Source organism: Quercus robur, chromosome 7 (assembly GCF_932294415.1).
Source record: "Quercus robur chromosome 7, dhQueRobu3.1, whole genome shotgun sequence".
NCBI classification, from domain to species: Eukaryota; Viridiplantae; Streptophyta; class Magnoliopsida; order Fagales; family Fagaceae; genus Quercus; species Quercus robur.
Window position 1 is genome coordinate 20,360,120 of NC_065540.1, and position 25,871 is coordinate 20,385,990.

The 25,871-nt window shown below is 38.1% G+C and overlaps 1 protein-coding gene, 1 long non-coding RNA gene and 1 pseudogene across 2 annotated transcripts; all 3 read left to right on the forward strand.

The window, feature by feature from the left end:
* Positions 1 to 1,196: 1,196 nt before the first annotated feature.
* Positions 1,197 to 19,612, forward strand: LOC126691143 (peptidyl-prolyl cis-trans isomerase PASTICCINO1-like; annotated as a pseudogene).
* On the forward strand, positions 13,651 to 17,598 carry LOC126692702 (uncharacterized). Its single transcript, XR_007645065.1, has 2 exons — positions 13,651 to 16,468; positions 16,762 to 17,598. It is a non-coding gene; the product is annotated as an uncharacterized LOC126692702 (long non-coding RNA).
* A 2,794-nt stretch (positions 19,613 to 22,406) lies between the features above and the next one.
* On the forward strand, positions 22,407 to 25,468 carry LOC126691144 (uncharacterized). The gene is made up of 3 exons (XM_050386213.1): positions 22,407 to 23,410; positions 23,519 to 24,542; positions 25,412 to 25,468. Exons 1-3 carry the CDS (start codon positions 22,506 to 22,508, stop codon positions 25,466 to 25,468), a joined length of 1,986 nt encoding a protein of 661 aa, XP_050242170.1. The 5' UTR covers positions 22,407 to 22,505.
* Positions 25,469 to 25,871: the final 403 nt, after the last annotated feature.

Genomic DNA, 25,871 nt, shown 5'->3' on the forward strand with positions numbered 1-25,871 from the left:
TTAATCAAATATGCTACTTATAACTTTAGAGCATCCACGGTAGGGATATATTTGGATAAAACTTATTTTGTTGAAACTGAAAATTGAAAACTGAAAATACTGTAACAAAATGATTTTTAAATGTGTGATTAGTATCGTGGGACCCATTTTTAATGAAAAAGTTGTTGAAAAGTGAAGTTTGTGGGTCCGTGAACAGTAAATGGGACCCACTGGTGTGCATTCCACGGCTTATTTTTATTATGAACAGTACATGAGTTGATGAAAAGTGTACAGTAAACAGGTTGAAAAGTCAAAAACAACGGCAGGGAAAAAAAAAAAAAAAAAAAGAGACACAAAAACGCAAACGCAGAATAAGTTGAATCCAAACTCTGCCTAGAGCTAAAAATTTAGTTTTTTAACTTCATTAAAAGTTACTTTATCTATTATACATACACACATGCTACAGCAATGGATCTATTTTAGCTATCAACGCAATAAAATAATATAAACACCACAATAAAATAATATATCCCTACAATAAAATAATATACCACCTACAATAAAATAATATATCGCACTACCTAAAAAAACAACCCAGTATCATCTACAACCACCTCTACCATCAACCACAGCCACAACCACAACCACACCCACAACCACCACTACTACCACCACCACCACCACCACCACCAGACACAACCAAACCCACAAACAAAATAAAAAATCAAATCACAATCATAGTCACCAATCCACCACCACAGCCACCAAACCCATAGGAAAAAAAAATCAAACACCGTACCACCAAACCATAGCCACAACAACCACTATCGCCACCATCACAGCCACCAAACCCACAAGAAAAAAAAAAAAAAAAAAATCAAACACCGTACCACCAAACCATAGCCACAACAACCACCATCGCCACCACCACAGTCATCAAACCCACAGAAGAAAAATAAAATCAAACATCATTCCCATATGAAAATACATTAAAAGAAAAAAACAAACAAACAAATTCAATCACAGCAAAGAGAATAGAGAGATGGCGTGGGTCTGATCGGAGGACTGGGCGGAGGCATTGATCGGCGGAGTGGGGAGGACTGGGCGGCGTGGGTCTAATCGGAGGATTGGGCGGAGGCGTGGGTTGGAGGCGTGGATCAGTGGCTTAGGGCTTGGGTCGGTGACGTTGAGGCCGGTGGAGGGGCACAGACTGGGCGATGGGGCTTGGGCTGGTGAAGTTGAGGCCGGCGAAGGGGCACAGACTGGGTTGGGGAGATCGGCAATTGGGCTTGGCGTGGGTCGGTGGAACAGGTTGGCGGTGAGGGAGCTGGCCGGCAAGCTGAGGGATGAGGGAGGCCGATGAGCTAGAGAGAAAAAAAAAATTTGAGGAAGAAAGAAGAGAAGCCCCAGAGAGAGAGAGAGAGAGAGAGAGAGAGAAAAGGAAAGGAATATTTTAATGAGAGAGGAGAGAGAAGTGAAATATTTTATTTGTTTTATTTATTTATTTATTTTTTTTTTTTAGCTTTGAGCTATAGTGCACATCTAAAGATAGATGTGCACTGTAGCTGAGGAGCTAAATATATATATATATATATATATATATATATTTTAGATTTAACTCCATTGCTGCGTAATGGTTTTTTGATATTTGAAAGCTAAAAAATAGCATTATACCTATATAGCACCACTGCTGTGAGTGCTCTTACAACCCTTTCTATCAAAAAAGAAAAAAAAAAACCTTTAAAATCCTTAATAATTCATATGATTTTTTATCAATATATATTTATAAAATAGCAAAATCCCAAAATGGTATGTAACGGTACAATCGGTACCGAAATATTCCATTCCAATAGACAAACCGAAAGGCGCTCCGAAACGATATTCATAACATTTTAAAATATGCTCATTAGTTCAGAGAAAAAATAACAGCAAAAATATAAATAATTTAATTTATATGGAAAGTTAACAAAAGCAAAATCCAATTTTGATTCTAATTGAACTCTCTCTCTCTATATATATATTCTCTCTCTATATATATATTACCTAGTTAGTAATTGACCGTATATAGTCATGGTATATTACATAAATGACTTATATATTTGAATTGTTTTTAGTTATACCAAAAAAAAAATGACGCATAAATATAAAATCATTCAAGCTCTCTCTTCCTCTAATTTATATATATAGTTAAATATATGATTAGTTTTTTTTATAGTTTATTTATATTGGACTCCTCGCTTTCTACATTAAATTAACTCATTTGACCCAAAAATTAAAAAAAGAAAAAAGAAAAAGAGATTAGATAGGACATGTGGTGCAAAATTAAACTCTAATTGAAATCCAATTTTCACATTGAATTAACTCACTTTGAACAAAAATTTAAAAACTTAGATTAGATGGAACACATGACGCAAAATTAGACTCCAATTGAATTCTAATTTGAAATTTAATTAGATTTTCTCTCAGCTTTACCTATATATATATATATATATATATATATAGATTTGTAAATTACATAATTCACTGATGTCAAAGTAAAACTTAAATTTGTTTAAAATTTTAATTTAATCCATTAACTTTCTAAATCACTTCAATTCACACTTTCAAGGAAAAAAAATCATGTGAAATTTAGATAAGTGGTGGTTAAAACCCAAATGCAAAAAAAAAAAAAAAAAAAAAAAAAAATCATTCCATATAAAATTATAAAACTTTTAGCAAACTATATGAGATTTGTGAAATTATGTAATATATAATAGAACAGGCCAAGTCAAATAGCAATGATTCAAAACACTTTCTTTTTATACTATTTTACTCACTATGAATGTCCAGTGCAATGGGATGCGTTTATTTTTTTGTGAGATTGATAAAAATTTCTCTTATAATTCCGTATAATTTTTCTTTATTCCATATAATTTCTCTTATAATTCTATGTGAGAGGGGGGAGGGAGAGGAGGAGGAGGAGGGATGGAAATGGATATAACTTAGCAGTAGAGTGTTACCTTGACGTGATGAAGGCAATAAAACCCTACCTAATGGGAAGATAGTTGGAGAGGTGACAAAACCATATATTGCCATGTATATTGGCAAGAATTGAGCTAATACGATTGTAATTAGTTATTATCACCAATGCAATCACAATATATATATATATATATATATATATATATATACATGATATAAATTTTATTTTAACCTAATCTAAGTGTATATGTATGTAAAACTTTTTCCTCTTGGAGACTTGAACCTTGTGGTGGGCCTTTTGTGATTTTGGGCTAGACTACCTCTTGCTGTACTGGGCCCAAGTGTTCTGGATAAGAGAATCGGGACCGGTCTAGTTGCAACTTACTATGGTCCGGCTTTCGCACCAACTATGCCCCGTTTGCCGGAACTTTTAGTCATATACCTATGGCAGGCAAAGTTGCTACAGAAAAGTTATGGTAGATAAACGCAATAAAACAATGATAAAAGAAATACGTTTCTTGTTAGGCAAAATAAGTAAGGGATCCTTAGTTAAAACAGGGAAAAAGAACACATCATAGGCGATAAAGACAAGATAAGAAACAATAGCAAGAAGTGATATGCTGTGTTCAATTGTATTACAAGGTTGAGACTAAGGATGGAACCATTTCCTCAATGCGGACAACCTCACAGGATAATCCTGTCGTAGAAATTATCCACTTTGAGAGAACGGGCCTGAATGGCTTGTGCCCAAACAAGTTCTTTATCCTTAACAGAGGGTAGGCTTTTAAAGGGAGAGAAGTGATTAGTCTATTGGTGCATGCCTGCCATTTTACACTCTGTTTCTTTTCTCTTTTCTCTCCGTTTTGTTACTTTAATTCTTTCTCACTATTTTCTTTTCTTTCTTAATGTTTGCTCATGTGGTGTTATGGTGATGGTCGTGCTGTGGTTCTCTCCTAGTGATTGCTATTGTTCCCATGATGATACAGTGCATGACGAAGGCCCTTTATATACTGCCTGTTGTGATTGATTTTACCATTTTAGCCTTTAACCACTTTTGTCTGGTTTAGGGTGTTCCTCCCAACCACCCACTAGTTTGTCAACTGTCTAGCTACCACTACTTACCTGTGCTGGCTATGCTATTCCCCATTACTAGACAAAGAAGACTATTTTGTTTGTTTGCTCACCGTGACATTCTCTCTTGCTATCCCTCATGGTATGCACTTAGTGTTTCCAACTCATCCTTCCTTCTTTTGGGTGGTATGTCATTCCAATAGGACATCACCCCTAAAAGAATATGAGCAGGAACCCTAGAATGGGCTTTCTCTTCTCCTCTCCACTAGACCATACCCTTTCTTACCCATAATCCACCACTCCTGTATTGGCTGGGTATAGGCTGGTGGTGCCTAGGCCTTGCGCGTGCTCCACTTCCCATGTATGCCAAAAGCTTGTCCGCTGCTCATGTGCCTGCCGTGGTCTAGAGGCTCATCTGTGCATTCTGCCGCTCTTCCTTAACCTTTTATAGCGTAAACTGTTTTATGATTTCCATTCTTTATTAGCTTGTTCTTTTCAAGGGCTAGGCCTTGCTTGATAGTGGTTTTTTCCCCTTTTAGCCAGTTCTTTGCTCATTTCGCAATCTTGTTGCCATTCTTGCCTTACCACTCTTTTAATTATGTTGTGATGTCATTTGACCCATGCTTGTTGGGCCTTTTAGGGCCTGCTGCCTATTCTTCTCTCAATGACTTAATATGGTTATTGAACTTATACTTATGCTACTTTGGGCTTTTCTTGACCCATTATATTGCTTGTGGGCTCTTTTGTCCTATTTCTTTTCTTGAGCATTTTTGGCCCATTTGCTTTCGTTAGGCATCCTTGGCACATTTTCTAATTTTGCATACTCATGGGTTTTTTCTAACTCTTTTGGGCTTCTCACACTCGATTACCTTATCCTTCATCCTTGGGGTTTATGGGCTTTTTATCAACCCTTTACTTTCTTACTTCATTATTTCAGGCCTGTTGCGGTCCATTCTTACTTTTCTACATCACATAACGCCCATGTGTTTATTATTTCTCTCTCCGAGTTCTTTTAGGCCCATTTGCTTTCCTTAAGACCCATTTATGTACTTTATGGGCTTATGAACCATTGTTTCTACCATTCAGGTTTAATGGTTTTTTTTCTAACAATCCACTAACTCTTCTCTGCCCATATTGTTGGACTTCTTCCTGCTACTAGGTCTTAAAATGAGCATCAACAAACCTCAATCCTTACCCCCAACATCTCATAAACACTTATACTTGTGGAGTGATCACCGCACTAAGGGTGTGTGATGGTACAATATAATTAGTATTGTATTAGCTCAATTCTAAATTATATCTGATAGAATTATATCATATTGTGGGTTCCAGTTAGTTCAACTGATAAAGTCTCTAATGGTTAAATAAAAGATTTGTGGTTCAATCCCTGCTTATATAAAAAACTGATTGGTGTTTTGGTCTGATGATAAAAATGCTATTATCAAGAGTGGACGCTATAGGTTGAAATTCTCTTAAAAAAAAAAAAAATCATATCAAATGGACCATATACGTTACAGTTGGGCAAAGTAGATGCTCTCTCCCTTTTTTTATTAATTTTTTTTCTCCTTACGTTATGTAGTCCATTATAAATACATTAAATTAGATGTAGTTCAAAGTGAAACTTGATTAGTTATGTTTAATAATAATAAAAAAAGTTTGCTTAAAGTTTTTTTTTTTTTTAGAGTAAGTGTACGTTTGGATTCGGCTGAAAGCGTTTGCATCTGCTTTTTTCCAAATTTTTTTTTCCACGCGTTTTAGAGGCAAATTTTAGTGTTACGGCTACTGTTCATGAACAGTAGCCACAAAGTTTGACTTGTCAAATAATTTTCAGCCAATCAGTGCACACCGTGCATTGTTCAAGGACCCACAAATTTCACTTTTCAACAACTTTTTCATTAAAAATAGGTCCCACGGTACTATTCACATATTTAAAAATTATTTTGTTACAGTGTTTTTCAGTTTTCAGTTTCAATTTTTAGTTTTCAGCTGTATCCAAACGGACCCTAAGTTTGCTTAAAGTTCATTATTTGTTTTATATTATTTTAATAATTAACCATAATTTTTTTAATAATAAAAATTGGGCCCTACGCATTGTGCTTGCACTGTATGACTCGACGTAAGTAGTAAAGTTGTGGGACACAATTTCTTCATATAACTTATTATAGGTACCTTAAATTTTTAACACAATTTACTTTAAGTGAAAATCTATTTTAAATAATTTTTAAAAAAAATCAAAATAATAGTTCAATTTAAATTCAAAAATCAAAAGTCTAAAGAAATTTAATAAGAGTTGAATTTTTTATAATGTTTGTCCTATGTTTGGAAATGCTTCGTATTAATTTACTTCATAAATTTACTAAAAAAAAAAAAAACTTCATAATCTTTTAATTTGTATCAAAATAATCTTTACCACTAACTAGTGCATAAAAAAAAGCTAACATAGTTAATTGGGAATATCGTTAATGCATATCAGGTTTTAATCACGTCTAACACCTAAAAACTTTTTATTTATTTATTATTATGGTTATGCAGTCTTACAATCTTATTGGATGTCTTGGACACCCGGCCTCAGTGGCTTTGCATTAATTTCATCTGGATTTGGTTCACATTTCTCAGTTATCGATCTTAGTTCCGGTCCCTCCATTATATTTCAACGCAATCAATTCAAACATATGGACTGCAATTGCGTGAGATTGCAAAATTGGCAACGACTTCAACTCAATAAGGTAAGAAGCAAAAACACTTGTTGGACACACGCACAAGAAGCATGAATCAATCAACTTCTACTATTTGGCATTAGAATTAACTCAATTAATAAATTCTTTTGTTCTTAAATAAGGGATTTGTAGTTTAATTATTGTCTACACTAAAATAAATTAGTATTTTTGTCTAAATTAGTATTTTAATATGATAATAAATAAAAATTATAAGAAATAGACGGTATAAATTAAAATTGAAACTCTCGTTGAAAAAAAAAAAAAAAAGTATGCTCGAAATATAAAACCTTTAAAATAAATATAATACTTCTTGAGTGCAATTAATTTAAAATAGAAGTTAAAAATAAAGCCCAGTTTAACTATATTAAAAAAAAAAAAAACATAAAATCTTCCTTTAATCGATTCCTCTTTGTTGTCGCATCTCTGTGTTTCTGTCTCGCATCTTCGGTGCGTGAGTGGGTGAGTTTGGTTTCAGCACAAATGAAAGTAAAATTTGAATATGAAACGGTGCGTTTTACCAAAAACATTATTCCTAAGGCTCTTCGCGCTTTTTATTATATGGCATTCGAACATTGGATGGAGTTGTTGAATCTAGTAGATCAGAAAATGGAGGTCAGTATGATTTTATGCGTCTAAACTAGAAAAACACTTTTATCTATTTTCCTGGTTATATGGCATATTTCTTTTGAAAATTTATAGCCATTCTATCCTATGCCCACTGATGCCAGCATGATCAGGTAATTTTGTATCATCTCACTTAGGCTGCTCTATTCTCTTGTGATCGGTGTACAAAACACATTATTAAATATGGATTTAACCCTTGCATTTGAGTTCTTTGCTCCATGCTTTAGGGTTTCCCCCCCCTCCTCTCCAAAGGCACCTTTAACATATTTCTAGTTAACTTTATGTAATTGTGTTTGTTACTTCTCATTTAGCCTGTAATGGATGTACTGAAGTTGTCAAAGAAAGTTGTCCCTTGGCCTCCCACAATATCGAGAATTCCTACTTTAATAATTAGGCCTTTACCAAATTGATTTCAATGTTAAAATGCCTTCTGCTACAGTTATTGGCTGGAAATATTTACTTCTACATGACAGGCAGAGGTACCCCAATAAGACCTGTTTTGGGCAAAGCAAGATGATAGTGGGATTGCTAGAAGGCATTCCAACAATTTTCAAGGGTGAAGTGGCAATGGTAATGTTTTATTAGTTTCCTGAACTCTCTTTATATCACAAAAGAATTGGCAAAAGAATGGACCAAATTAGTCATTATGTTATTTACACATTGCATATTTAAAGAAAAGCATGTGGCTTTTTTTAATCCGTTAAATTTTCGTTTTTAGCTGGCATATCTGACAATTTTTATCTTCGTTTCCTGGAAAAGGACCTTCTACAATGGACAAATTTAATTCAAAAAAAGAAAAGAAAAATACAGAATTTGTTTGGGGATGAAAATTAAGTTTATTGATAGTTTGATTACACTGGTATATTTTACTTTATCAGAAACAAAAAATTATGCTTTGTATATTTTTACTTACTAAAAGTTTTTAATAATGTTTCAGTTCAAGATGAAACCTCAAGTGCACTATGGTGAGGATGATTGACCAGTTTTGGTTGTCAATGAATTTCCGAAGGATGATGAACTTCATTTTGAGATTGAGATGATAGATTTCTTCAAAGCCCAGGCAAGAGTGTCCACTTTCAATTCTTTATCATAGGCATGATGCATGTTATTCATCTTTAAAATCATAACATTTTGAACTGTACTTCTGGCACACCACACCCGTTGATTTCATTATTACATGGGGTTATTATTTTCAATTTCAATTCTATTCATTGGAATTTATTCAAGATCACCGACCTCCAATTGGTGGGCCTTCATATCCGAAATCCATATTGGTATATCTTGACCAACATTGTACCTAATTTTGATATTTTAGATCTAAGGAGTAGTTTAATAATGGTATCCAACTTTCATGAAGATTCCCTTTGGTGTTCCTCTCTAACACACACACACACACACACACACACACACTAGTGTTTCCCCACAGCTCCATTTTCTGTCTTTCTGTCGGTGTCTACCTTTGAAGAAAATAACATTGCATCCAACTTCTCCTTAAAATTTAGATCTAATCCTGATTTTGTTAATGTGTTGATTTTCAGGTAGTAAGTGATGATTTGGGAGTTGTGAAGAAGGTATTGGCAACTATATTATGAATTGTTGCATTATTGTAATTTTTGATAGGAACATTTTCTTATTATTATTATGTTAGGTTCTGTTTGGTTGGGGGGATGGGAAAAGTGGGGGGATAGAAATAAGATTTTGTTTTCCCTAGTGTGTTTGGTTGGGAGGATGAAAATGTGGAGAGATGAAAAACTCTTTTGCTTGGTTGAGAAGAAAAAAAATGAGAGGATAGAAAATGTAGTTTGTATAAATTTACTCTCAAGCTCATATTGCATAAAAAAAAAAGTTCGTAAGAAATAAAAAAGACTTACATGGAGGTTAAAAAAAAAATAATGCATAGTGTGTTAAAAAAAAAACACTACTCATGTTCATGTACAATGGAGGGAAGGGAGAGGCGCTCCTTAGGCGGTTATATTGTGAACCTGATATGCTTTCAAATGATGAAAACAGTGAAAATTTCATTAAGATTAATCTCCTTCACTATTTTGTCTGTATAAGAAGGTTGTCTCTATTCTGTTGGATGCTCACTGCAAGCTTTTGAATTTTTTTTATGTTTTTTAACTTGATTTTTAGTTCACTATAATGAGTACCTGTTCTGAATTGTTACTTTGCCTCATTATTCTTATATTGAATTGAAAGGAGAATCCTGAGGACATTCTTATCCGCTATATTATATTTTCTTGTTAGATCATAGATTTGAGGGAACAAAAATTCAATGTGGTCAACAAGTTTTTCATTAATTATTTTAATAAATGTTTTACAACAAATGAAAATAAAAAAATACATTTTACTGGATATTCTGTATTTTGTAATATTCATGATTTTAATTGGCTGTCCGGAAAAATAAATGTGATGGCAATATCATCTTTTATTTTTGGGTAAGTATGCAATAACTATAGTGTTAAGAGACTCCTACATGAACAGGTAATAAATGAAGGGCAGGGTTGGGAATCACCAAGGGATCCTTATGAAGTAAAAGCTTGGTAGGAACTTATTCCTGCCCATATATGTGTGTGTGTGTGTGTGTGTATTTGCTGCTGTGTTTATGTTAAACTGCCAATTGGAATGCTTGAAGTATCTAGTGGAGTATGATTGTTTCCAGGATTTCTGCAAAGATTGGTGATGGAAAATTGATTCTGTCACATATGGAAGGAGAACCGTATTTCTTTACTTTTGGAAAATCTGAGGTGAGTAAGACATCTCTTGTAATTAACTTCTTCGATTTGCTTGGTGTGCTTGGTTTTCTTAGTGAAATAACGTGCATTATTAGAATTTTCTGACGTGTGTAATATTTGCTGAGTTTTATATTTTGAGCTCTGTTTTAATTCAATATACTGTACTTATTTGTTGAAATAAACTCAGGAAAATATTGAAGTTTTTAGCTGAATAGAAAACTGTTATTGAAGTTTTTAGCTGAATAGAAAACTGTCTCCATTGGCTTTAGCTTTAGAGGAAACTGCTATTTTTCTGTCCACTGATTTATGCTCCTTTTCTATATGGTTTTCATCATTGCTCGTGTATAAATTAGGTACCTAAAGGTCTTGAGATGGGAATTGTGACAATGGCATGTGGAGAGAAGGCGGTAGCATATGTCACCAGTCAGTGCCTGACTCAATCCCCATTGATCCCTGTGATAGTAAAGTTTTGAAGAAGTTAACTTTGAGGTGGAGCTTGTCCACTTCATTCAGGTCTGAGGTTCTTCCTCCTTGCAAATCATTGCATTCCTTAATCTATTGTATGTAAATCTTTGTTGTAACAGGAAGAGGTCTTGAACTTACAAGTCCTCAATTTGCAACCACTTAATAGTTTGGTGGATTGGAGTGATGTCTTTTCTTGCCAAGGTGTACATGTTTTAACAGGAATGACTTTTTCCCTTTTTCTTGAATCTAATGAGTTGTTCAGAATATTTTGTCTTGTGCTTCAAGGTGAAAAATCAAATGATAAATATCCCCATTTTAGGTGAAATATTAGGCATTGTTTGGTAACTCTTTTGGTTTTAGAAACAAAAACGCTTCTCTGCTTGAAAAAAACATGTTTGGCTTAGATGTTCTTTGCAAACAGGTTTCAGAAAACAGAGTTGCAAAATCAGGGGAAAACGATGAACGTCTTTTTGATGTTTCTGAAAAATTTGGTATGGGAACACCTGAAAACACTGAGAAAACTGCTCACTTGAGTGCCCAGTGCAATTTACCATGGGTCATATGAAAATGCTCCTTCCCTATCTTCTTGCCCTAATCAAGTAATCAACAAAGGTGAAGCTGCTTCTGTCGATTTCACCTTATACTCTTTCACACTCCTAGTGATTTTCCTTTATTTAGTTTTTAGTATCTTCTCTTTCTCCATAATATAGATTTAAATTGATTCCTCCTCCCCCCCACCCCCCAACCTCCAACTTCCTTTTACCCCTTTTTTGATCAATTTATAATTTCACTATCTTTTCCATTATCATTTTGATGGTATCCAGTTGTTCAGAACAGTTTGCCATATCCTTTAATCCTGTCCTGTGGTATTCCTTTTTTTAAATGGTTCCCATAATTCTTGAATTGGTTTGTTACCAGAAGATTGCTAATGAAGCAAAGGTGTTACAATTTGTTGAATCAGTTCAGTTAGTAGATTGATTCTCTAATTTTAGTTTCATAATTCTCCCTTTCACTTAAATCAGTTGTTGTGCAGTCCACCATTAGGAGAATTGAACATAATGATTACAATTATTCCAGACATGTTCTTTGTTTCTGGTTCTCTGGACACTGTTTTCCAGATTTTGTCATCCAATGGTATTTTGACTTAAAAACATTAGAAAACTGTTCTTTGCTTTTATTCCAAAAAACAGATTTCTGAGATCAGTGTTTTTTTCTTTTTTGGAGAACATTACCAAACAAGTTCTTAGGTTCTTTCTTTCAATCTGAAGTCTAATTTATGATGTTTTACTTATTTATTTTACTGTTCTATTTCTGTATCACATGTGATGTCATGTAGTTTGATCCAGTATTTATTTAGTTCACCCCTATAGATATCAAACGAAAGCACCTAGCTGGATTTGTAATGGAAAAGGTGATTTTACTTATGCATTGATAGGTGCGGGATATGCTTGGAGATGGGTGCCTTATAAAATGCCAAATTCATGATGGGAAAGGTTGGGTTTCAGAATTTTTCTTTTCCCATTAGGATTGGTATTTGTTGGTAACTTTTTTTTTTTTTTGATAAGTAGGACTAAAGGATTTATATGATTTTTCTATTTTTACTTAGTTTAGGTTCCAGTTACTGCTTTCATTTGAGCTTCTTTCCCTGTTCTCTCTATGTTTCATTTTTTAATAGTACTCTTCTATGATCTAATACATGGCTGTACTATTTGCATTTGTTTTGATTTTTATGAATGATAACATGATGCTTTTCTTAATGGTTTGAAACAATTAGGTGAGTTTCCGATGGATTGCCCTCTTCATGATAGTCTACCATATGTCCATTACAAGGGCATGCTTCTTAATGAAGAAAGGAGGATCTTCTATGATACAAGAGTTGACAACAATGATCAGCACAAATTTAACAAAGTTTTTCTAAGCCCTTGCTTCTGCAATTCAATTCAATTGAATGAAAATCTAGTTTTGTATGCTAGGTACCTGAGGGATTTGAAATGTGTGTTCGTTTGATGCTGCCTGGTGAGATAACTATTGTCACATGTCCACCTGATTATGCATATGATAAGTTCCCAAGGTTACTTTTGAAAATCTAGTTTACCTTCTATGGTTACCGTTTTGCCAGAAAATGTATTTAGAGTAATGCAGATTGAAAGTGTGATTATTGTTTTTATATTTGTTTTTCTCCTCAATTCATCATGTCCACCTTCTTCTTTCTTCTACTTCAAATTTTATGACTGAATATTTTCACCTATATGATCAGGCCAGCTAATGTTCTTGAAGGTGCTCATGTCCAATGGGAAATTGAACTTCTTGGTTTTGAGATGCCAAAGGTAATCTACAAAATATCCTCTTTTTTATTCTTTCTTTTTTTTTTTTTGGGGGGGGGGGGGGGTGGGGATTAAAAAAGTGAGATATCTTCCTTAAAAAAAAAAAAATGCACTTGATTCAAAATTTGTTTGAAATGGTTGTCATTGTTGCATATATTCTGAGATGGCTGTGGAACTGTGGAAGTGCTATTGTTGACCACCAGACCAGTTTTTACTTATGGATGTGAACTTGTTGAATGGTCATTTGGATATCCAAAATATGAATCTATCTGATTTTTTTTTTTTTTTGTTACCACAAAAGGTTGTACAAATAAGAGGAAGAACAAAAACAAAACAGGCTAGGGAACATTACAATCAATATGGATAGTAGAGGGGAATCTATCTGATTTTAAGTTGTCTTTTTCATCATATATCGAAACTAATTCGCGACAGGAAATTCCTATTAGATTTTGTCTTCAACTGTGCTTTTGCCTTTAAAATTATTTGGAAGTAGGTGCATATTGAGTGTTAATTATCACTTTTAAGTTTCTTTAAGAGAGTTAGACCTATAATCTAATTATGGTTGGTGCTATATGTTTTGAGGTTTCCTTTCTTGATTGAACCATGAGTGCTTCAGGATCTTTATCTGGGTTAATTGATGAAGCATCTAACACCTATATTGCATCAATTTTATTGAACCATTTACATGATTTGAATCCAATTGCAGGATTGGACTGGTTTGAACTTCAAAAGTATAATGGATGATGCAGAGAAGATAAGACTCACAGTATGTTATTAACTTGTAATTTTGCTGCACCTGGCTTTCTCTTATTTGATGTTTTAACACAACTTATTTGATATTGGAAGCGCAAAAAAATGTTGATTAAATTAAGTTTTATTTAATTTTGGAAGTTAGTTGTATTTTTATCGGTCAATTGGATTTTATAGAAGGTCTTAGTTAATTATGTTATTAGTACTTAATTTTCTAGTGTCAAGGTTATTTTTGTAATTCAATAACTGGGATTTCCCAAGTCAACTAGAGTTAGGGTTTGGTTTTAGCAGTTTGTATAAACAGAGCATTCTACTCCTATGGAGTTAGTTTACAGTTGCTTGATTAATAAAAAACTATATCGGAAGTTTTCCAATGGTTTAGTGTTGACTTCATTCCACCCTAGGTGCCAACTCCTAGGATTTTTTTTTTTAATTTTTTATGTTTTCAATTTTTGTGTAGCATCAAGTTTTGGTTGTCTTGCGTCACAATTTGGTATCAGAGCAAAATTTTGTCCTGTTTGAAGTATCGCTGTGGTTCGCAACTAGAATTGAAAACGAAAAACTCTGTTATAAACCCACCCTATCTGACACCAACTATCTTCTTCCTCAACCGTCCTGCCACCATCAACAAAACCAAAAAAAAATACCACCATCTATCTGTCGTGACCCAATCATCACAAGCTTGATCATCAATCAACACCCAGGCCAACACCTATTCCATCACCAAATCCCTTACATAGTGCAATCCACCAAAAAGCAGAATTGCCAATCTTTGAAGGCTCCAAACCAACAATCTTGATTTTTTCTCAATCTGTGTTTGAGCTTGGTGAGAGAGTGTAATTAAAGCGTGTGTGTGTTTAGCAGTTAGTTTGTTTCTCAAAAAACAATTTCATCAACCCCAGTACACTACCACGACTACTAATGCCTGTTGTGAAACCTCTTCCCCCAACATTGATTGGCCACAAAGATTTCTCATGCCTTGATTGTTGCCTCTGGTCCATTACTGTCCCATCAGAAATTCATTGCCACCAAGTTTCCCTGGAAGCCATGTCGCTTGTCACTGCCAAACCACACCACTGCAAGGACCGCCACAATACCCTGTTAGTATTGTCCCGTCGCCATTACCCTTGGTCCATACTTAATGCTTTGTTATTAAAACTTAGCCAGATTACTTTGCATGCCACCACCATCATCCCTGTGCGTCCCATTTTCTGACTTGCTATGTCCAAGAATTGTTGTCACTGGGTTATAAACCTTTGAAGTCGCACATATCCCTGGGTTTCAAAGACTTGACCCATATGACAACCTTGATTCCGGGCCTGACCCACTTAAACAGAACTTATAAGTAGGGGTGTTCAAGGTGCTGTTTTGATCCATTTTTATCACTGCACTGCACAGTGCAGTTTGGCCAAAACCATCATCGCACTGTGCCTCAATTTTGCAGTCACATGTGCATTGCGATTTATCACAGTGTGGTTTGGTGTTTTGGGGTGGGACATTTTTCAAAATTTTGGGATCGGCTTAGCCAAATTTTAAAATGTTGGGCTTATTTTTCTTTGTTTTGGGCTGATTAAGAGTAGCCCAACAAGTTTTTAGGTGTGAAAGGGCCCATCTTTATAATAGTATTACTTCATAATACACACACACACACACGGGTGTGGTAAGGTTTTGTGTAGTTTTCTTAACGTAGAACCATGCACTGTGCGGTGCGGTGTAGTTACTCCATTTTGTGGGTAGTTTTGGTCAGTTTAGGTGCGGTTTGAGTGGTTTGGTGAACACCCCTACTTATAAGCCCTTGATCCGACTCATATATAAATAAGCCATGTCAAGCCTAGTCATTCTTGACCTGATAAAAAAAAACTTAAAAAACCTTTGTCTGATCAAAACCATTAAAAAAATCCTTGTACCTGACCTTGCCGAACCCAAACACAACACCAGTTGCTACTTTTGATTAATCTACCATAGTCCAAACCCTAGAGAAGCTCGTGAAAATTGTCTAGAACATATTTGCAAAGTTAGATAAGCACATTAGAAGGTATGGTCAACAGAATATCCAATTAGACATAATGATAACTTCCATCCAAGGGCTGCCTGATAATCTTGAAGGTAAAATTTCATAAATTGAGACAATTATGTTGGGCCACCAAATTTTTTTTCTGAAATAGAAGTAAAAGTACCAGCAAATGTTGCTTTAACTTTCGTGCTAAAGCCTAAACAGTAAGGTGAAGTATTTAAACTATGTGTAGCAGATATAATAAAGCCTGTTTCTTTTCCTGCTTTTAAGTTCAGTTGGGTCCAGAGAAACTGCAATTATGCAGCCCATGTAGCTGCTAGATTTGCTTTAAGCTCTTGTCAATCTTTTTGTTTCAATAAAGGTAACCTCCCACCTCATATCGAGTCTGTTTGTAGGGTGAATTACCTAACTCTTAGCTCCATAAAAGTTTAATGTTATTGAAGTTTAGCAAAAAAAAGGAAGATTTCTCACTACTTGAGGAGAAAGTTCAGCAAGAGAGCAAATACAGGGTGCACATATGGAATATGAGTTTGATGCATTTGTTATTGATCAACCCTCTGAGGTGCATGAAGATAAAAAGCTGGATGAAGTGGAAACTTTGATACACTGTTTCTTTTTGTGGTTCAAGATAAGGCTATAACAGTTGCAATGATTATTCCACATATTGATTTTGTAATTCTAGAAGAATTTAATGATTTGGTGGAAGATAAGCCTTCTATTTTCTCAGTGCTATCAAAGGTGATTCCAGAACTAAAGTATCTAGAGCCATAATTCTTATCATTCAACACTTCAACTTGAGGAAAAGTTTTCTCCAACCATGGGAGAATGGTGCGTGGAGTGAAAAGAAATATTTATTTTAATTTAGTTTTACTTAATTTTGGAAGTCAATTGTATTTTTATTGGTCAAGTGGATTTTGTTTTAGGTCTTGGTAGTTAATTAACTTATTAGTATATAATTTCTTAGAGTCAAGGGTATTTGTTGTAATTTAATAATTGAGACTTCCTAAGTCAATTAGAATTAGGGTTTACTAACTAGAATTAGGTTTGGTTTAAGTAGTCTGTATAAGCATAGTATTGTACTTTCATGGAGACAATACTATATGTCATCATTTGAAATGCAGGAAGTTGAGAAGAAGGCTAGGACACAATTTAAAGGATTATTTGACAAGAAACCAGGGTAAATCGCTGTTGCTGGGGCTGAAGATGAAGAAGATACTGATGCAGGTGAAAACCATAACAATTTTGATACGGAGGATTAAGATGCAAATAATTCAGAGGAATCACATGAAGCTGCAGCTGATGAACGTCAAAGGGGTTGGTTCTCCCTCTTCTGGCCCAGTAGTGGAAGGCTATTTTCAGCTCTTGGACTGCAAAGATCTTCTATATTATGATTTTTGTATCAAACTAATCCTGGGGTTAGGACATCTTACTTGTAATCCATTGGCTGCAGTGGTGCTTTTAATTTGCTTGGCTGCTGGGGAAAATACAAAAAAAGAATCTGGTGTAGTTACCATATGTATACCAAGAAATAGAAAGTAATGTTAGAATTCAAGCACATACACAGCTTCAACAATGGAGGAATGGAGGGTTGAAGCATGGAAGAGAGAGAGAGGGTTTGTATGTGAATGATTCTGTTTATTGATATAATTAACAAACTCTGGTTCTTATATAAGAAGAACAGAGACGCGGGAAACTCTAACAAATAACTAACAAAAGTCTAAGCCAATAGAAAACTAACACCTGTCAACTAACACTATAACTCTACTAGCTTTGTACAAACGACATGTAGCTTTATCATTTATAATACATAAAACGACCTATAGCTTTAGACTATATACAAAATTCTTCTTCTTCTTGAACCTCATAGAAATGATTTAACATATCTGTCTTTGGCACTTTTTAGATTTATGTATTCGAATAAGAACTGGTAGTGGTAGATAGATATCAGAGTTGGGTGACAGATTTCTTCGTCTTTCTGCTAGATTTAGAATTCTTAAGCTCCTAATACCAGATACCATGAAAGGGTCAATCCGAACCTTAAATATGTGATTTTTGTTCACCTCAGTAGTACCAATTGCAGTTAGCAAGTTACTCTGGATGTGTAACTACAACGAATCAGTCGTGGCCCACGCTGGGTTTGACTACATAATACAATCACGATTCGATTGGTGCGTTTTGATGTGACATAAGGATGTAGGCATTATCTAAACATGTAAATACCGTGTGCTAGTTACGCCCTTGGGTTATGGACTTTAATGTTGAGGCATTTATCAGACTTTTGAAGCATGCTTTTGGTTTCACTTTACTGGGTAGGATGATGTATATAGTTTCTATTATATTAATTAACCCTACTTTTTAACCGGTAAAGTGTCGGTAACAGGTGTGGCTGGAAGTGTCCCTTTATGGCAACCAAGAACTCTCCGGTATTATTTTTTACCTTTTTTCTTGAAGTGCAAAACTTGGGTCTACCTGGTTTAGTTTCGTTAGAATAATGACATATGGTCAAAAGGCTGTTTTATTTAGGGAAAAGTTGGGTCCAATGTTTAGTGTACTTGACTTATGACACGTCTTTTGAACACATTGTCTTTATGGGTGTAATGAACCAGACCATTAACCCAAGTCAAGTCATGCAAAACTCGGTTTATACTCTTACATATGGACCACAAAAGTCGATGCCCACTATGTTATATAATATTTTCTTCTGTCCATTAAAAGGTAGCAAAAGCCTCGTCATAAATTTGATCGTTTCACTTGCCTATTGGATGTTTCATCTCTTCTTTCGTCTCATTGGTCCCTTTCCTACTGGGCTACAACAATAAATAATAATTACATTGGTAGAAAGACTTTTTGCCAAAGAGAAAAGAGTAGAATGACTAATAGAAACCTTCTCATTACACCTCTACATTAATACACGCCAGGTAGGATACACAGACCATACAAACAGTAAAATAAAGAGCAAGGGTACAATAAACGGACACAACAGTCAAATAAAGGGAAAGGGTACAATACACAACAGTAAAAAGATAATCAACTCATGCATCTTCCCTCACATAATATGTGATGGATAGCAGTTTAATTCTTTGATTCGTATATGGTAAAAGATAGATGTATGTGTAGACTGTCTTCTCCTTTGAAATACGTACGAGTTTGATAATAATATAATATGCAGAAATCAAACTTTGGGAATGACGGCAGTGCAGGACGTGGTCTCAGTAGGTTTGGGCGCGGAGAGAGCACGAGACTTGACGAGAAAGAAGCCGACGAAATGGCCAGCCAGGGCGGCTATAAAGATTCCAAGGTTGAAGGACATGACAGAGAGCATGACTAAGTAAGCAAAACCCATGCGAAAAGTATATATGATGGTTTGAGTCAAGGCGCCCAGCATGGGATTCGTGCTTGTAGGCTTGACATCGGGCAAGATGGACAACACCTCGATTGCAAAGGCTAGCAAAAACACGAAGAAAAGAGCCAACACGTACATGCCAAGTTTGTTGTCTGGCCACCCATGGAATAGGATTGTGGCATCTTTTCCCCAATAGAAGCTCATTTGCATCATCATATTCATCATCGTAGTGTTTGAGTTCATACAGATACTTACATTCGGCATGGGTCCAGGAGGCATCTCCATCTGATCACAGAGAGAGAGAGAGAGAGAGAGAATAGGGACACCTTGGCTTTTGGGAATTCTAAGTTTTCTCTGAGAATAGGGACACCTTGGCTTTTGGGAATTCTAAGTTTTCTCTTGTAAATGAGTAATAAGCACTGCTCTATTATATATGGAGGAGCTGAAACCAATGACTGTGGAGGTAATGACGAGGACCGAGAGATAAAAGGCTGTTAGATAGCTTTGGTTGCTCATTTTTTTTTTTTTTTTGGCTAATAAATTCCTCAAAGGTTCAAATGTTGCCAAAACTAAGGGTACGTTTGGATGTTGAAAACTGAAAATATTGTAACAAAATAATTTTTAAATGTGTGTGACGGGAATGACGACTCTACATCCCGATGACGAAGATAACATTACTGACGGGAGAATCATCCATGACGAAGTGATCAGAAACAACGAAGGAAGCCATCATCACTGACGAGGCAGAGAGTTATTCAATGCGATCAATCAATGATCCGAGCAGTTACCAAATCAACCAAGAAGACCGTTGGAAGGCCTATTAAAAGTCTCATTACTGGCCAGGTGCGTTACAAAAGAAAGCATTAACAACCTCAAACGGCTAGCCCTTATGGGCTCAGGTATAAAACTCTCACACAACCAACAAAAGGGGATATATGCAAAAATACTCTGAAACTATCTATTATTTCTTTATTGTGTTTAACTGTGATCCTAACTTTGGCATCGGAGACTTTGTGGCAGGCACCACACCGGTGTCCCTCGACGAGCAAACCTTCACATCCCGCGAGTGATTCCATCTGCACATTCACTGACGGATTTGTGTTCCATCAGTTTGGCGCCGTCTGTGGGGACGAGTTTTCAGATTTACATTCGAAAACGTAGTTTCCATCAATTCACCATATCCAGATGGAATCCAACCCAGATTCAACGGCCTTGGCCCAGCAAGTGCAAGCCCTGGCAGCCACCATTGAGGAGCTCACCAGGCAGAACCAGGAAATGAAGCTGCGGCTCCAGCAGGTTCAACAAGCTCAACAGGAAGAAAACCGGTCCAAGGGTAACACGGAGGGAGAGGGGGATAGCCAACAGAGGGAAACCCCCCGGAGACCAACTACTCCGGACGAACAGAACTCAGATCTTCTTCGGGAAATGAGGAAAGAGATGGACGAACTAAGGAGCGCTATCAAGGAAAAGACAGACCGGAGTGTAGACAAGATGGTAAGGGCTACAGATTCGCCCTTCACTGCAGCGGTACTTGATTGCCCCGTGCCGTCAAAGTTTCGCCTGCCTCAATTAGAACCATTCGACGGACTCAAGGACCCTCAGGATCATCTTAATACCTTTAAGACGACTCTGGGCCTTCAACAACCACCTGACGAGATATTATGCCGTTCCTTCCCTACGACTCTCAAAGGAGCTGCAAGAGAGTGGTTTACTAAGTTGCCAAACTCGTCCATAGACAACTTCGATCAGCTAAGTAGTGCTTTCCTGCGTCACTTCATAGGGGGACAACGCCCAAGGAGACCAGTAGATTACTTACTCACCATAAGACAGGGAGAGAAGGAGACTCTGAGGTCATATGTCAAGCGATTCACCCGGGAAACTCTGGAGGTGGACGAAGCTGATGACAAAGTGCAACTGACGACCTTCAAGGCAGGGTTGAAATCCAGAGACCTTGTAGCCTCTCTTGCCAAAAACCCTCCGAAGACAATGGCAGAGATGCTCCTGAAGGCCCAAAAATACATGAATGCGGAAGATGCTCTAGCTGCCATAAAAGATACCGAGAGGCTAGGAGATAAGTCCAAGAGGGAAGACGACTGCAGAGGGCAAAAGAGAGACAGACCAGAACGTCGGAACAGTGACGGGAATAGAAGGAGAGATGAAAAAAATCCTCGTCAGGTAAAATTTACTCCTTTGGTTATGCCTGTTGACAAGATTTTCACGCAGATCAAGGACGAGCATTATCTCAAATGGCCCAGGCCATTACACTCGTCCCCCAACGTACGGGACAAGAACAAGTATTGCCGGTTCCACAGAGACCACGGCCACAACACAGAAGATTGCAGAGACCTGAAGGAACAAATAGAGGAGTTAATACGGAAAGGAAAGTTGCAGAAATATGTAAAGAAAGGAGAATACAGCAAGTTCAGAGACGACAATAGGACCCAAAAGGAATCCTTCAATCGGGATGACGACCATACATCCCAACCTCCACGCAAGGTGATCGGGGAGATAAACACGATCACGGGAGGACCATTCTCAGGAGGGTCATTCAGATCGCTTAGAAAAGCATATTACAGACAGGTGAACAGCGTCCACGCCATTCCTCCGTCCAAGTACCAACGAACATGCCAAGATATGTCCTTTAATGAAGGAGACGCCAGGGGAGTGAAACAGCCTCACAACGATCCCCTGGTCATAGTGCTGAATATAGAAGGGTTCAATACCAGAAGGATCCTTGTTGATAACGGAAGCTCAGCGGATATCATCTACCTCCCAGCCTTCCAGCAGTTGAAGTTAGATCCAAAAAGGCTCCGTCCTTTTGACTCTCCGCTGGTCAGTTTCAGTGGAGACAGGGTTTACCCCAGGGGTATAGTGACTCTGACGGTGACAGCAGGGACCTACCCGTTGCAGCTGACCAAACAAGTAGATTTCCTGGTTGTAGATTGCCCCTCGTCCTACAATGTCATCATTGGGAGGCCTACCCTAAACAAGTGGAAGGCAGCAACGTCCACGTACTGTTTGAAGGTGAAATTCCCAACAGACGATGGTGTAGGTGAAGCGAAGGGTGATCAGGTCCTGGCAAGGGAGTGCTACCAGGCCGTACTGGCAAGAAAGGAGAACCACACGTGGACGATAGAAGAAAAAGAGGAAGACGGAGTGGAGACCCTGGAAGCAGTGGAGTTGGTAGAAGGAAATGCGGACAGGACAACCAGGATAGGGACGACGCTAAGCCCTGAGATGAGAACGAGACTCATAAAGTTCCATAAAGGGAATCTTGATGTCTTTGCATGGAGTCACGAGGACATGCCAGGCATATCCCCAGAGATCATCTAGCATAGACTGAATGTGGACGCCAACAGGAAGCCCGTTCAGCAACGACGAAGAACTTTCGCTCTAGAGCGAGATCAAGCAGTAGCAGAAGAGGTAACCAAACTCTTGACGGCTGGATTCATCCGGGAGGTATACTACCCAGAATGGCTCGCCAACGTCGTCCTGGTAAAGAAACCCAATGGAAAGTGGAGAATGTGTGTAGACTTCACTGACTTGAATAAAGCATGCCCAAAGGACAGCTTCCCTCTACCAAGGATAGACCAACTCGTGGACTCTACCGCTGGACACAAGTTGTTGACGTTCATGGACGCCTTCTCAGGGTACAACCAGATAAAGATGGCTGAAGAAGACCAGGAGAAGACCGCCTTCATCACCAGCCAGGGACTCTATTGTTACAAGGTGATGCCTTTTGGGTTGAAAAATGCTGGAGCTACATACCAGAGGTTGGTAAACAAAATGTTCAACCAACAAATTGGCAGAAACATGGAGGTATACGTAGACGATATGCTCGTCAAGAGTAAGGAAGAGCTCGCTCATCTGGACGACCTGGAGGAGACTTTTGCAACCCTGAGAAAACACCAGATGAAGCTGAATCCTAACAAATGTGTTTTTGGGGTAGCCTCGGGAAAATTCCTGGGATTCATGGTGTCCCAGAGAGGAATAGAAGCCAATCCAGAAAAAGTACAAGCTATCATTGACATGGCTCCACCCAAGACCGTCAAGGATGTACAAAAACTTACGGGAAGGATAGCAGCTCTAAACAGGTTCGTCTCTAGGGCCACAGACAAATGCTTGCCCTTTTTCAAAACCCTCAAGCAGGCCTTTGCTTGGACTGACGAATGCGAAGCAGCGTTCCAAGAGTTGAAGCGATATCTGAGCAGTCCACCTCTCCTAAGCCCGTCCAAAGGAGGGGAGAACCTATATTTGTACCTGGCAGTATCAGCCTCGGCAGTCAGCTCAGCATTGATTAGAGAAGAAGGCAAGAAGCAACTCCCGGTGTACTACGTCAGCCAGGCCTTTCAAGGAGCCGAGTTCAGGTACCCAAGAATTGAAAAGATTGCGTTCGCGCTTATAGTAGCCTCGCGCAAGCTCAGACCGTATTTCCAGTCAAATCCTATCCTTGTAATGACGGACCAGCCAATCAAGAAATCAATGAACAAACCGGAAGCAGCAGGGAGAATGGTCCAATGGGCAATCGAACTCAGTCAGTTTGACATCGAGTACCATCCAAGAGCAGCCATCAAGGCACAAGCTCTGGCTGACTTCATCGCTGAATTCACTCTTCCAGACGAAGAAGGGACTACCGACGAAGTTGATAAATGGATAATACAGACAGATGGTTCGTCAGCCCAAAAGAGAGGGGGAGTAGGGGTCGTCATAACCACCCCCGACGGAGAAGTGATGAAATATGGAGTTCAACTGGAGTTCCCAGCCACCAATAACGAAGCCGAATATGAAGGAATATTGACGGGCTTGAGACTTGGAAAAGCTCTTGGTGCCAAAAACTTGCTTATCCAGAGTGATTCAAAGCTGGTAATCGGACAGATCAGTGGAGAGTACGAGGCAAAGGAAGAAAGGATGCAGAAATACCTTAAACTGACAAGGCAGTTAACCCAAGAGTTCGACACAGCGGATTTCGTCCAGATACCAAGAAACCAGAATATTGGAGCTGATGAAGTGTCAAAACTAGCGTCGTCAGAAGCAGGAAGGACGAGCACAGACGTGGCAATAGAAATTCAGAAGTACCCAAGTATTGAAGAGGTGGCAGTGCTCACCACCCAGAGCACCAACACCTGGATGACGCCCTTAATATCCTTCCTCCGAGACGGGCGCTTACCCCAGAATACTGATGAAGCCAGAAAGGTCAAAAAGAGAGCAGCCAGGTTCACGATCCTAAATGACGTCTTGTACAAAAGAGGCTTCTCTATGCCCTACCTGAAGTGCGTCGACGAGGACGAGGCCAAATACATCCTAGAAGAAGTACACGGAGGAGTCTGTGGCGACCATGCCGGCCCCAGATCCCTAGTAAACAAGGTGATAAGAGCGGGGTACTTTTGGCCAACCATACAGGGGGATGCTGCTAACCTCGTCAGAAGATGCGACAGATGCCAGCGGTACGGAAATGTACAACGGCTTCCAGCAGAGAAGATGACGACCATATCCTCCCCATGGCCATTCGCGCAATGGGGAATCGACATCGTCGGTCCTCTGCCCCAAGGTAAAGGTCAGGTAAAATTCCTTCTAGTTGCTATTGACTATTTCACAAAATGGGTTGAAGCAGAGGCCCTAGCAACCATCACTGAGGCTCGGATCCGGAGCTTCGTGTGGAAAAACATTATCTGCAGGTTCGGGATCCCTTTGACGATCATATCTGATAATGGGAAGCAGTTCGATAGCCAAGGCTTCAGAGAGTTCTGCTCGGACCTCGGGATCAAGAATCAGTTCTCATCCCCGGGACACCCCCAGGCAAATGGACAGATGGAAGTAACAAACAGGACGTTACTCAAGATAATCAAAACCAAGCTGGACGAAGCAAAAGGTGCCTGGCCAGAAGAACTACCTAGTGTCTTGTGGGCATACAGGACTACAGCCAGAACCCCGACAGGAGAGACACCCTTCAGGCTTACCTACGGCTCGGAAGCAGTGATCCCAGTAGAAGTTGGCGTAACAAGCATCAGGCGAGGAACTTTCAGAGAAGGACTCAATGACGAGGGGCTGCGGTTCAACCTGGATTGCTTGGATGAAATAAGAGACAATGCGTCCAGTAGAATGACACAGTATCAAAAGAAAATGGCCGAGTATTACAATAAGAGGGTCAAACTCAGGCGTCTGGCCATAGGGGACCTCGTCCTTCGCAAAGTCACTATAGCCACTAAAGACCCTACTCAAGGGAAGCTGGGCCCTACATGGGAAGGGCCATATCGCGTCGTTCACTACTCTAGGCAAGGGAGTTACCATCTGGAAACTATGGACGGACGAAAGCTCCCTCGTCCTTGGAACATTGAGCATTTAAAGAAATACCATGAGTAAATGTAATACACAAATGCACTCGTTACTGAAGTTAATAAAAGTATTATTCCTTCAATGTTTTTGCGCAGGCAGCACAGGTCGACCATGAGGCCTATAAATCACTGAGTAACAAGATTCCGCCTTGACGGATGTAAGTTACTGACGACCATAACACTGGTTAAAAGACTTAAGTAACAAGATTCCGCCTTGACGGATGTAAGTTACTGACGACCATAACACTGGTTAAAAGAATAAAGTAACAAGATTCCGCCTTGACGGATGTAAGTTACTGACGACAATAATACCATGGTTAAAAGACTAAGTAACAAGATTCCGCCTTGACGGATGTAAGTTACCGACGATCATAATACTATGGCTAGAAAGAATAAAGTAACAAGATTCCGCCTTGACGGATGTAAGTTACCGACGACAATAATACTATGGTTAAAAAGACTAAGTAACAAGATTCCGCCTTGACGGATGTAAGTTACCGACGACCATAATACTTTGGTTAAAAGACCAAGTGACGAGAGTCCGCCTGGACGGTCA

What these genes read in the sequence shown, in the direction of transcription:
- LOC126691144 (XM_050386213.1), top strand. Translation starts at nt 22,506, where the DNA reads ATGTGTGTAGACTTCACTGACTTGAATAAAGCATGCCCAAAGGACAGC. An exon ending in GCCTCGCGCAAGCTCAGACC is followed by an intron (nt 23,411 to 23,518) that starts GTATTTCCAGTC and finishes AATCGAACTCAG; the next exon opens with TCAGTTTGACATCGAGTACC. An exon ending in TGCCCCAAGGTAAAGGTCAG is followed by an intron (nt 24,543 to 25,411) that starts GTAAAATTCCTT and finishes GTTTTTGCGCAG; the next exon opens with GCAGCACAGGTCGACCATGA.